At 39.9% G+C, this 12446-nt stretch overlaps 1 protein-coding gene across 4 annotated transcripts in view; it reads left to right on the top strand.

Moving 5' to 3' along the window:
* arhgap21a (Rho GTPase activating protein 21a) overlaps positions 1-12446 on the top strand; it is a 98497-nt gene that overhangs the window by 82954 nt on the left and 3097 nt on the right. For all 4 annotated transcript variants that reach the window (XM_072451175.1, XM_072451176.1, XM_072451173.1 and 1 more), the window contains 12 exons: positions 510-806; positions 1852-1916; positions 2039-2187; positions 2993-3135; positions 3677-3835; positions 4870-4948; positions 5056-5129; positions 5217-5306; positions 5830-5955; positions 6025-6066; positions 6270-6375; positions 8978-9009. In XM_072451175.1, the coding sequence (XP_072307276.1) occupies positions 510-806; positions 1852-1916; positions 2039-2187; positions 2993-3135; positions 3677-3835; positions 4870-4948; positions 5056-5129; positions 5217-5306; positions 5830-5955; positions 6025-6066; positions 6270-6375; positions 8978-9009 (1362 nt within the window). The remainder of the gene's footprint in view (positions 1-509; positions 807-1851; positions 1917-2038; positions 2188-2992; positions 3136-3676; positions 3836-4869; positions 4949-5055; positions 5130-5216; positions 5307-5829; positions 5956-6024; positions 6067-6269; positions 6376-8977; positions 9010-12446) is intronic.

Genomic DNA, 12446 nt, shown 5'->3' with positions numbered 1-12446 from the left:
ATTTTCTTTTAAATTGAAAGCTTTTTAAATGGAATTTAAATATTTTTTGCTAATGTGATCTCTAGTTGTCTCTAGAGCTGTAATTCCCAAGACCTTTTTACCAACTACCACAAAAAAAATAATGACTAAACCAGGTCTTGAACGACTTAATTTGTATTGTGATTGATCTGGGTAAATAATGGTAATATTTCATGGACTTAAAACTCTTTCTACCTTAGTCGTCACAAAGGTTGTTTTTGTTTTTCTTGAGGCTCAGTGATGAATGAAACAAGCCCTTATGAAACTAAATTCAACTCCAGATTTTGATGAGGGAACAAAACATACTGTATGCGTCCTTTAGCTAGCAAGAACCAAACCAAGAAACCCCCAGTGCTACCACATTTTGAGAACCACTGTCCTACATCAACAATCACAGATCCTAACACTATAAGTACATATATTCAAGACAAACAATTATCTGTCATTTTCATATCCTACTATCTCACTTTATTTGTGACCTGCTTCCTCAGCGGATGGGAGGGGGCATGCGTCCATGGAAACAGATGTACGCGGTGCTGCGGGGTCACTACCTGTGCCTGTACAAGGAGCGCAGGGAGGTACAGGGCCATAGTAACTGTCAGACCGTGGAGGAGCCCCTGCCCATCAGCATCAAAGCCTGCCTCATCGACATCTCCTACAGCGACACCAAGCGCAAGAACGTGCTCCGGCTCACCACCTCCGACTCTGAGTACCTGTTCCAAGCAGAGGACCGAGAGGACATGCTGGCCTGGATCAAAGTCATCCAGGAGAACAGCATGGATGAGGAGGTGAGCTCATAATGACTTTAATCAGGCTACTTAATTGCTATGTTTGAATCTTGATTTTTTTTAATTGTTTTTTTGCGTTGCAATCCTGTAATTTCACAATTGTGGGACAAATAAAGGTTGTCTTATCTTATATTAATGCTACGAAACGATATATCGTTTTTTATTTTGTTTTTAAAATCATAAAAAGACAGTATAATCACATACAAAAACATTTCACTTTGCCAAATATAAAAAAGAAGCCAGGGTTTCTCAACAGAGTTTTCTTCGGGTCGATGTCGGCAAAAATTATTGCAAGGCTGGTTTTCCATCCAGAATCAGCAGGGGGCGACGACGGGCACTTCAAACCCGAAAATACATATTTAACCATCACAGGGTCTTAGAAAGAGGTGTGAAAGTTTGATTTATTTTTTTCTTTAAGGTTGAGGTTACTTTTCTTCCCAAAGTGGCAGTGGGCACAGAGGGAGGAGCTTAATGAACGTGTCTCTACAGAAGCAGATGTCAGTCATCTGCTCTGAGCTGTTCTGAGCGCAGCTGAACATCAGATTTTTTCCAACAATTTTCCCATGTGATTCCACACAAAACTCCTTTGCATGCCCACATGACATGTGTGCCCTAGTTTAAAATATACTAGCTAAAAACAAATATTTCTGAAGAAATGTTTTTCTATAAAATATATAAAGTATTTCGTAGTGCATTACAGAACAAGACAAGCATTGAAATCATAATAGATTCCAACAAAAACACAAGACTATTTAAAATAATATTTCTATAAACCATATAGGTGTCATCCAAAACAAACAACACTCACTAGAAGCATTACTATTTATAGATGAAGTGTGCTTTCTTGTGTGTAGACTTTGTGTCCTAGATTAGATTGGTTTCACCAGGATTACCCACATTTCCTAAGGCCAAAACATACTGGGAATCCAGTGTGAGTGTCACCCAATTCCAGTTATGTGAAGATGTATTTCTAACTGACACATTGTGTGAGAAGAGTAAATAATATGTATTGTATCCTTTGTCCTTCCTTTGTCTATTTTACCAGAATGCGGCTTTCACCAGCCATGACCTCATCAGTCGCAAAATCAAGGAGTACAACACCTTGATGAGGTAAGAGAGTGGGCGGAGACTGGGAGAGTGAAGAGTTTAAGTGTACAAAACAAATCCTAGTTATGAGAAAAGCTAAAGAACATGGCAGCGTGTATAGTAGTGCGTTTGTTTGTTTCCTTCAGCCCGACCGGCACAAAGACGGAGCCCTCGCCCCGCTCGTCCCGACAGTCCCTGAGCATCAGACAGACTCTGCTGGGAGGGAAAGGAGACGGCAAACAGCCCAGTGCTCACTCACCCAAAGCAGAGCAGGAGGGGAAAAGCATGCACAAAGGTACGCCAACACTTTTGTCCAAGCAGGTGCCTTGTTTTAAGGAAAGATGCACTGTTTCACAATACTTTGACTATGCATTTATTTACATTAAAACATTGAACTGTATTTTCCTTTATACTGAACATATTTAAAGACATTTAAACCTGGCTCTATCCATGTTACATGTATACACATAAAATACCTTATATTTATATGAAAATCCTAATTAATGGAAATTATTTGAATACAGTTTTAAATAAACTTCATCTACACTGTTTCACATTAAGTGAGAAAAACTTGAATCCCTACAATCCTAACTTTACATATTGATTTGTGTATTATTGACAGTAAGGGGTATTTCAAAATATAACAACAGTTAATTTTCAATTGAACCTTCTTAGGGAATTTATCGAAATTAAGCCATAAAGTAACACTTTATCATATTTACACTTTTAACAGCCGTAATAAAGGATGAATATTTAGTTTATTATGAATGATTCAGGTTTAATAACTATTTATACCCCAACTCCTAACTTTTTAGTTAAGTAGTTACTAAGCCTGATTCATCCTGTGTTCAGTATGACTAGTAAGGCGTAGTTAAGCGATACCCTACTTTTGTATTTATTTATTTTTGTTAATTTACTCTTTAATTATTATTATTTATTTATTTTTAGATTAATTCTGTGTTAAGTTATTTTTTCATTTAATTTCTCTACTGTTTTTTTTTCTAAATTATAATCGGTGTCATCCGGTCTGATGTTTATGTTGAGGTTCCTCTTGACTTTTACGTTTTGCTGTAATTGTCCCCCTTTGTCTCCACATGAAGATGACACAAGCCCTCCCAAGGACAAGGGCACATGGAGGAAAGGCATCCCGGGCCTGATGAGGAAACCCTTTGAGAAGAAGCCCTCTCCGGGGGTCACATTCGGAGTCAGGCTGGACGACTGCCCTCCTGCTCACAACAACAAAGTGCGTTTCATCTCTCACTTTCTTAAGACTTCCAAAGGCCAATAAATTAATCTAAGTTGAAGTAAAGATCACAATAAACTTTTCACTTTACCAAAAAATAGAAATAAAATGTGTCATGCAATCATTCAGACATATTTTCGTCTAATTGCTCTTCTATTTCCATTTTCACTCATGAGTCTGTACTAAAAGACAACAAGACAAGACACTGTCAAAAACAACGTTGTCAAATAGCGTGGATATTTGGCACTCTTTTACTAATATTGGTGAAACCCGTCCAATTACAACCGAAATTGAAACCAATATCACCCATCCCTGTTTAATTCTTCATATACTTCACTGCTTTTCTATTTATTTTGTTACTCACTTGTCTGCTTAAAAAATCCACCTGTCTGGGGCAGCTTAGAATATTGAATAAAATATTGGTAAATAAGTATCATGACATTTTTCAATATAAAAAGTCACCAGTACCAGTATTTAACATCCATATATTGTCCTAAACTGACACATTCCTACACTGACAGTCTGTGTATTTCTCTCCTAGTTCGTGCCCCTTATTGTGGAGGTGTGTTGTAATTTGGTGGAGGAGCGAGGTCTGGAGTACACAGGCATCTACAGAGTCCCCGGGAACAACGCGGCCATCTCCAACATGCAGGAGGAGCTCAATAACAAGGGCATGGGCGATATCGATGTCCAGGACGATGTAAGTGCCACATCCGCCGGCTGCTGATCTATTTATGGGCCTTTTCCATTAGTACCTACTCTACTCTACTCAGCCCTGCTTTAGAGCATTTCCTCCTCAGATACCTTTTTAGTACCCTCTTCCCCTCGAGCCAAGCAGGGACTAAACTTGGTGTCAACAGACCGTCAGACGCTGGTTTGGTAGAAGTCTAATGTTTCTAGTGATCCAGCAGAAGCAGGAAACAGAATAAACACCGCTGTGTCCTCTGTAAACATGACAGGATTTAGAGTCCAACCATTTTTAAATGTGAGACAAAAAATGCAGACCATAGACATGAAGAGAATCTTATAAGATCCGTATGATCCCGGAAAGCACAGATTAAACAATTATGCCCCCCCCCCCCAAAAAAGCAAACTTTACTACGATAATAAAATAATAAACAAAAGTTGAGCTAACAAAGCTAGCACAGCTAGCATCAGGCGTTTCCTCCTGTCCAGAGTAAAGACACTCTCTTCGAGATGACGTGTTCAAAACTATCAGAGTATTGTACTTTTAGTTTAGATTCAAGTTAGTATATATATTTTAAATGTGGTGCAGTATGGCAGATAAATGCTTTTAATACAGAGAAAGTTGAAGACAAATGGCACAGGAAGTGAGTTTACTGTAGCTACAATCTGCAGCAGCTTCAGCGACTCTTCCAGAGTGGATTTATAATAAAACTCATAATAAAACTCTACATTCGCTTAATGTTTCATTTTTGTAAAGAACACTTCAAACTGGATTAAAACATGGATGACAACGCTGAAATTAACTTTAGCTTACAATATGAAGTACAATTTTTATAATTACTAAGCGAAAATCTTTTATAAACTATTTGTTCATTATGAATTAAGTCTTTGGTTTATTAAGGCTATTCGAAGTGTACGATAGTTATTATACTTCTGAAAATTGTATTTTGTTCTTGGGAAGATTCTAAAATTTAACTGTACTAAAAACTAAACAGAAACTTTTAAATCTTTCTGCTTTTGATTAATGTTTTGTTTTTGTTTTTTTAGAAATGGAGGGATCTAAATGTGATCAGCAGTTTACTCAAGTCTTTTTTCCGGAAACTACCAGAGCCTTTGTTTACAAATGGTAAGTTCATGAAGAGTTCGTCCTCTAAAGGCCAAATCACAGTCTATTAATACATATATTTTATTTATTTTTATTTGTTCTTTATTTGTTCTTCTTATTATTTGTAGACAAATATGCAGACTTCATAGAGGCCAACAGAATCGAGGACCCAGTGGAGCGGCTAAAGGAACTGAAGAGAATGGTAAGTTATTGTGAAAGGTTTTGCTTATAAGGCTTTGGTTTAGGATTAAATCTAACTTATTATTCACTATTATTCACTTCTCCACAGTTACATGAGCTTCCAGACCATCACTACGAGACGCTCAAGTTCCTTTCCGCACACCTCAAAACTGTTGCTGAGAATTCCGAGAAGAACAAGGTATAACATTCTACATTTACCCGTGTATCTTGTTTGCAGCCTCAAGCACTTTGGGGAAATCCTAATAAAGAAACACAAACAACTATGTCACTACTACGTGGACATTTAAAGTTATTTATGGCTAGAGTCGATTTTCACAAAAATGTACATGTTAAATACTTTATGACTTATTCCAATAACAATAGTCAGACAATATTGTGTAAATCCAACCGTAAATGTTTAAATGTATTTGTTAAAGCCTTATTATTAGACAATACTTACATGAAATGTCTGTAAAATGCAGCAAAATATTTACATAATAAATAATAAACAATTAGACCAAGGTCATGCCATGAACGTTGCAATTGTATCCATTTCTAAATCATTATTTCTAACTAGAACTACATTTTATACCCAAAGAAAAACAAATATTGAGTAATGAAAATACATTTTATTCCAACATGTGATCAGATAAGTTTATATGTGTAGTTTTGATTTTCACATTGTAGAAAAGGTGGATGTATTTCTTTATTCTTTGTGTTAGATGGAACCTCGAAACCTCGCCATAGTGTTTGGTCCCACGCTGGTGCGGACCACGGAGGACAACATGACCCATATGGTGACACATATGCCAGATCAGTACAAGATTGTGGAGACTCTCATCCAGAATGTGAGACTTGGCTTTTTAGTATTTACTGAAAACGATCAACGTATTAACTTTCACAATTCTCTCTAATAGTACAACTGGTTCTTTACTGATGGTGGCAGCGGAGAACCTGTGGTAAGCACCAAGTATCTTTGACTCAAACATTTTTATTAGACACATTTGCTTCAGTGGCTAAAATTGTCTTTATGAATAAATATTTAAACCTCGATCCATATATTCTGAAGAAGCCCTGTATTTACTAAGGTAGATTTAAGTCAAATCCAGTGTAAGTGTGTCAGTATGAGCAGTAAGGTGCAGCTGTGCCCTGTCCTGTGCAGACTATGTCCCGCGATGAGAGCGCTGTGGAGTCTCAGCCCATCCCAAACATCGATCACCTGCTCACAAACATCGGGCGCACATGCACGTCGCAGGGTGAAGTATCAGGTAACACGCTGCCCCGATCAGCTCTGCTCTGCGGTGGGTTCACCTTTCTCTGTCCTTTCTCTGTGGATCCTTGTGCTCTTATTGTGTGTGTAAGCTAAACCTAGTAACAACTGTGGGGTATGACGCTGCTTCTCCCTGGGCCAGGCCGCTCTGACTGTTGCCAGTAGATACAAGAGTCTATGTGGCTAACCATAACTCTAATGCCTGTCAATTTAACAAGCAATTCATTAGCATCATTTATTCTATTCAAATCTACTGTAATTTATCGACCCAAAACATCACGTGTGTCTTCTTTATTATCTACCACTTTGCAACAAAATACACAAGGTCATTTGTTTGTGCTTTATAAGAAAATATAAACATTTTCTATTTTGTGGACAGATTTCAAGTCTGGTTCTGGTGTAATCCACCATCCAATGGGCTCTAGAGTCTATTGCCAACATTGTGTAATCACATTACCTTATGTTTTTCCGCAAATGACTTTCTCAATACAATGTAAAGCTGATGGATGCAATGAATTGCAGAGCTTCTCCATTTGCTTTAACGGCTCTAATAATCTTTGCCCCTCTCCCTGCCTCAGTTTGTGTTCTCCTCCTTCTCCTCTGCCTAATGTTGCACTAATAAGTCAAAGACAAGCTGTTTTTTACAGTGGAAGGCCCCCTCTTATTCCTCTCTCTAGTGAGGCTCTGCCGGGTGTCCTAACGGCTTGCCCGCTCTCACACATACTGATCTTGACACAGGCCAAGTGGGCGGAGTCTATCACACCATGATGTCACTGATGGACTCTATAATGACTGTGATGGACAGCTGGAACTGTAGGAAGAAGGTGGACTGTTGCCCTCACTGTAGCTGCATAGTGTGCAGGAACCAGCAGGTCTTTTGAGCCACACCAAGACAAAGATAAAGAGTAGATAAAGACTAAAAGGGGTAAAAGCAGCGGCTACACTCTGTGGGTTTATATCACAATATACCAAATTCAGAACGCTGCTACTCTCTGAAAGGCTGTCCACTGTCTCTCCTCACTGTCTCACAAGCTTTCCAAAAGGAGAGATAGTATGGTATGGTTCCTAATCCCAGGCTTCTCAAGTCAATGTGCACTGCCATCATCTGTGCTGCTGGGGTCTATAGGGGGGCTTGGCTCTCACACAAATTTAAGCCCACTCAGAGGATCATGCTAGATGTGAAGTGATGGTACTCTTCCACTGACACTCCTGTATCATGTGGCGTTCCTCTCTTCATAGCGAGCCCCTCTGTGACTCCCCCGTCACTGCTCCTGTTTGTCGTGGACCACGTCGTCTGTCATCGTCTCATACTCACCATTGTCAGCTTGTGTCTCAGCATTCTCACATTGAACACCTCATTGGAGTTAGTATGTCTGCACCTTGCTCACAACACAGCAAAAGGATTGGCCTTTGCTCATGAAATAATATGTCTTGATTTTCAGTGTACAATAGATATATATGTATATGCAGAGGTTGGTTGTACATAGTCAATATAACTCGATGCCAAAAAGTAGTTTTATGTTGACACCATAACCTTCTCGAGTGGATCTACCTCTCACCAAAATCAATTATCTCTTCTACATGATACCGACTCTCCCACCAACCTCCTGGATTACATGGATTACAGCTTCAGATTAATCACAAACTGCTGCTGAAAAAAGAAAACCCCACGCATTAAATTAAGCACTTTACCAAAGCCCAAAACATTCGGTCCAATGTAGTAAAAGTCTCATTGATCTAAACAACTAATCGATAAATCAAAAGGATAATGGCTGGATTGATCGAATGGTAAAATAACCGATAGTTGCTGCCCAATCAGATGTACTTGCAATTACTCTTACTTGAATTGTTGAAAAGTAACTTTACTTTGGTTACCCATCTCTGCATATACAAATCCATGATCCAAATGTGATAGTTTGAACTGATCCCTAGGGGTGGGCAATATTGACAATTTTTGGAGTATCACAATAACAACATTCAGAGGATATTATGTCAATCCAACAGAAATGTGTGAAAAATGTCTTTAAACATGTTAGTTGAGCTTTAATGATCAAACAAATGTAAAATGAACCTCAAGTGCAGAGATTTTACCTTGAAAGTTTACAACACAACTTTTTTTCATTTGTGTTTTTTATCAGCTCTTTTTTTCGGACAATAAAAACAATATACTTGATATTCAAAACAACATTCACAATACTATATACATTTCTATATATTACCCACCTCTAGTCACAACTAACAAAGCCAGTCACTACAGATTCAAATAAATGATGTTTTGCATGTTTGTAAAAGAAATACAAATAAGATGTTAGATATTGTCTCTCCAGCAGCAGGAAATAATCAGAAAAAAGAATACCACTGTCCACCATCTTGTCTGATGTGTAACATAGAGCTCATTGTGTGTCCTTGTCCGCAGCATGGCCTGTTGTCTGCTCATGTACAGTACGTCTTTCATGTCACAGTCTTTAATATCACTCACGTCATGCTTTTAACAAGTCTGTCCTTGTGTTCCTTCTCCATCTTCCACATGCACTTACTACATAAAGCCACGTGCCACTTTTCACACACTTTAATGTCTGTTTCCTCTTTGTTTCTTACAGATTCACCTACTAGTGACTCTGCCAAATCAAAGGTGAGTTTGCCCGAAACCACCTGAAACAGATGTGAAACAGACGTGAAACAGACCTGAAGCAGACCTGAAGCAGACCTGAAACAGACCTGAAACAGACCTGAAGCAGACCTGAAACAGACCTGAAACAGACCTGAAACAGACCTGAAGCAGACCTGAAGCAGACCTGAAACAGACCTGAAACAGACCTGAAGCAGACCTGAAGCAGACCTGAAACAGACCTGAAACAGACCTGAAGCAGACCTGAAACAGACCTGAAACAGACCTGAAGCAGACCTGAAGCAGACCTGAAACAGACCTGAAGCAGACCTGAAGCAGACCTGAAGCAGACCTGAAACAGACCTGAAACAGACCTGAAGCAGACCTGAAGCAGACCTGAAACAGACCTGAAACAGACCTGAAGCAGACCTGAAACAGACCTGAAGCAGACCTGAAGCAGACCTGAAACAGACCTGAAGCAGACCTGAAGCAGACCTGAAGCAGACCTGAAGCAGACCTGAAACAGACCTGAAGCAGACCTGAAACAGACCTGAAACAGACCTGAAGCAGACCTGAAGCAGACCTGAAACAGACCTGAAGCAGACCTGAAGCAGACCTGAAGCAGACCTGAAACAGACCTGAAACAGACCTGAAGCAGACCTGAAGCAGACCTGAAGCAGACCTGAAACAGACCTGAAGCAGACCTGAAGCAGACCTGAAACAGACCTGAAACAGACCTGAAGCAGACCTGAAACAGACCTGAAGCAGACCTGAAGCAGACCTGAAGCAGACCTGAAGCAGACCTGAAGCAGACCTGATGCAGACCTGAAACAGACCTGAAACAGACCTGAAACAGACCTGAAGCAGACCTGAAGCAGACCTGAAGCAGACCTGAAACAGACCTGAAGCAGACCTGAAGCAGACCTGAAACAGACCTGAAACAGACCTGAAGCAGACCTGATGCAGACCTGAAACAGACCTGAAACAGACCTGAAGCAGACCTGAAGCAGACCTGAAACAGACCTGAAGCAGACCTGAAGCAGACCTGAAACAGACCTGAAGCAGACCTGAAACAGACCTGAAGCAGACCTGAAGCAGACCTGAAACAGACCTGAAACAGACCTGAAGCAGACCTGATGCAGACCTGAAACAGACCTGAAACAGACCTGAAGCAGACCTGAAGCAGACCTGAAGCAGACCTGAAACAGACCTGAAGCAGACCTGAAGCAGACCTGAAACAGACCTGAAGCAGACCTGAAACAGACCTGAAGCAGACCTGAAGCAGACCTGAAACAGACCTGAAGCAGACCTGAAGCAGACCTGAAACAGACCTGAAACAGACCTGAAGCAGACCTGAAGCAGACCTGATGCAGACCTGAAACAGACCTGAAACAGACCTGAAACAGACCTGAAACAGACCTGAAGCAGACCTGAAGCAGACCTGAAACAGACCTGAAGCAGACCTGAAGCAGACCTGAAACAGACCTGAAACAGACCTGAAGCAGACCTGATGCAGACCTGAAACAGACCTGAAACAGACCTGAAGCAGACCTGAAGCAGACCTGAAACAGACCTGAAGCAGACCTGAAGCAGACCTGAAACAGACCTGAAGCAGACCTGAAACAGACCTGAAGCAGACCTGAAACAGACCTGAAACAGACCTGAAGCAGACCTGATGCAGACCTGAAACAGACCTGAAACAGACCTGAAGCAGACCTGAAGCAGACCTGAAGCAGACCTGAAACAGACCTGAAGCAGACCTGAAGCAGACCTGAAACAGACCTGAAGCAGACCTGAAACAGACCTGAAGCAGACCTGAAGCAGACCTGAAACAGACCTGAAGCAGACCTGAAGCAGACCTGAAACAGACCTGAAACAGACCTGAAACAGACCTGAAGCAGACCTGAAGCAGACCTGAAACAGACCTGAAACAGACCTGAAACGGTCTAGTGTAGGAGGAGGTATGTGTCATGACCAGGAGCTAGGCCTGTCACCATATTACATTTATATCTAGATAAACTAGAGCAGTTAATATGTCATATCATATTCATTAAACTCAATTACATTTAATTTGTCTTATTAAAAACAAATACAAATTGCTTTCTGTATTAGTTTTTTTTAACATAACCAGACTTTGAATCATAAGATAAACAATAATGGTGAAAGTAAACCCTTTCAAAATATATATATACACTTACATTACAAAACATGAGCTAAAACAAATAAATATAAAAGCACAAATAAACACTTAATATGTTATATACTCAAATCATCTAGAGGAAGTATGGGGACAGGCCTCATCACGTGCTTGTAAGATGAACGGAACACTTCCTGCTCTCATCAGCTGTAAAGTGTTGTGTTTTGTGGCTGCATCTCTAGTCCCATCATGCAAAGCTTTCCAAACACAGCCATCATCGCTCTGCTTTGGTCTTGTGCTGTTCATGACCGAAACCAGCATGAGAACTGCAAACCTCACGGTTATTCACTCTGTGTGTCCTTCTTTCTGTCTTTGTCTAATGTACTTCACGGGAGCAGGTGGAGTACACACTGACTTATGAGGCAGGGGTGAAGATCTCTGTGTTTGATTTATTATCAGATCCATATGAACCCAATTACTATTTTGATATTTACACTTTGTGGCTTTGTTTGATTGGATGGATTACTGATTGGACTAGTTTATGTATATGCTAATGATCAGTATTAGTAGTAGTATTCATAATTGACATGCTCTGTGGGCTCTTTTGGATATTCAAACTGGAATGTGTGCAGCAAGAGAAGGTTTGAATTCTGTCTGAAGGGTTTAGTTTATATAAATGTACTTATGGGCACAATAAAGAGTACTTTATACTTCACTGAACAACAAGGCGAAGCTAGTCATCCATTTGTACAAGTAGAGATGGACTGATATATATGTACGCCAAAATGTGTACTTTTAGCAGCGTTTAGCAGCCTTAAATCTGTAGCACAGGCGCATATTTGGTTTGGGATGACCAACTGCCTAAAGACATTGAAGTCAAATCAGTTTTGGGAAATCTTGTGCCGTCTGCATTTAATTATAAAACATGATATTCTTCATCAAGCAGGAAGTGCGCTGTTAGCTCATGGATCTATTTGCTATGCTAGTTGTTGTTTGTTAGCTTTACCGTGATGGAGAAACACACTCGCTTCCTCTGCAAGTTGTGAAAAACTCTTATAAACTCGACGATGAAGAATGCTCAGAGTGTATTAGAGAAGTGAGTGATACATTAAGAGCACTGCAAACTGTTTAAAATGAACTAGCTCTGTTTTGAAGACCTTTAAAGGAGACAATGGCACTTATAATAATACTTTTTATAGATTTTACTCCTTTTTTTACTTTTAATGCCGAGCAGTAAAACGTATAGAGAGTAATGAAGTTAGTAATCATTTCAATTCACATTTTTGTGGAAAATGATGAAAATCGGCCCAGAAATCTTGGCAGA

The sequence above is a fragment of the Eucyclogobius newberryi genome, unplaced genomic scaffold, assembly GCF_026437365.1.
Source record: "Eucyclogobius newberryi isolate DKJ021-1_F unplaced genomic scaffold, fEucNew1.0.hap1 SCAF_18, whole genome shotgun sequence".
Taxonomy (NCBI): Eukaryota; Metazoa; Chordata; class Actinopteri; order Gobiiformes; family Gobiidae; genus Eucyclogobius; species Eucyclogobius newberryi.
The sequence above is the reverse complement of the archived record's forward strand: the minus strand, read 5'-3'. Positions and strand labels throughout refer to the sequence as shown.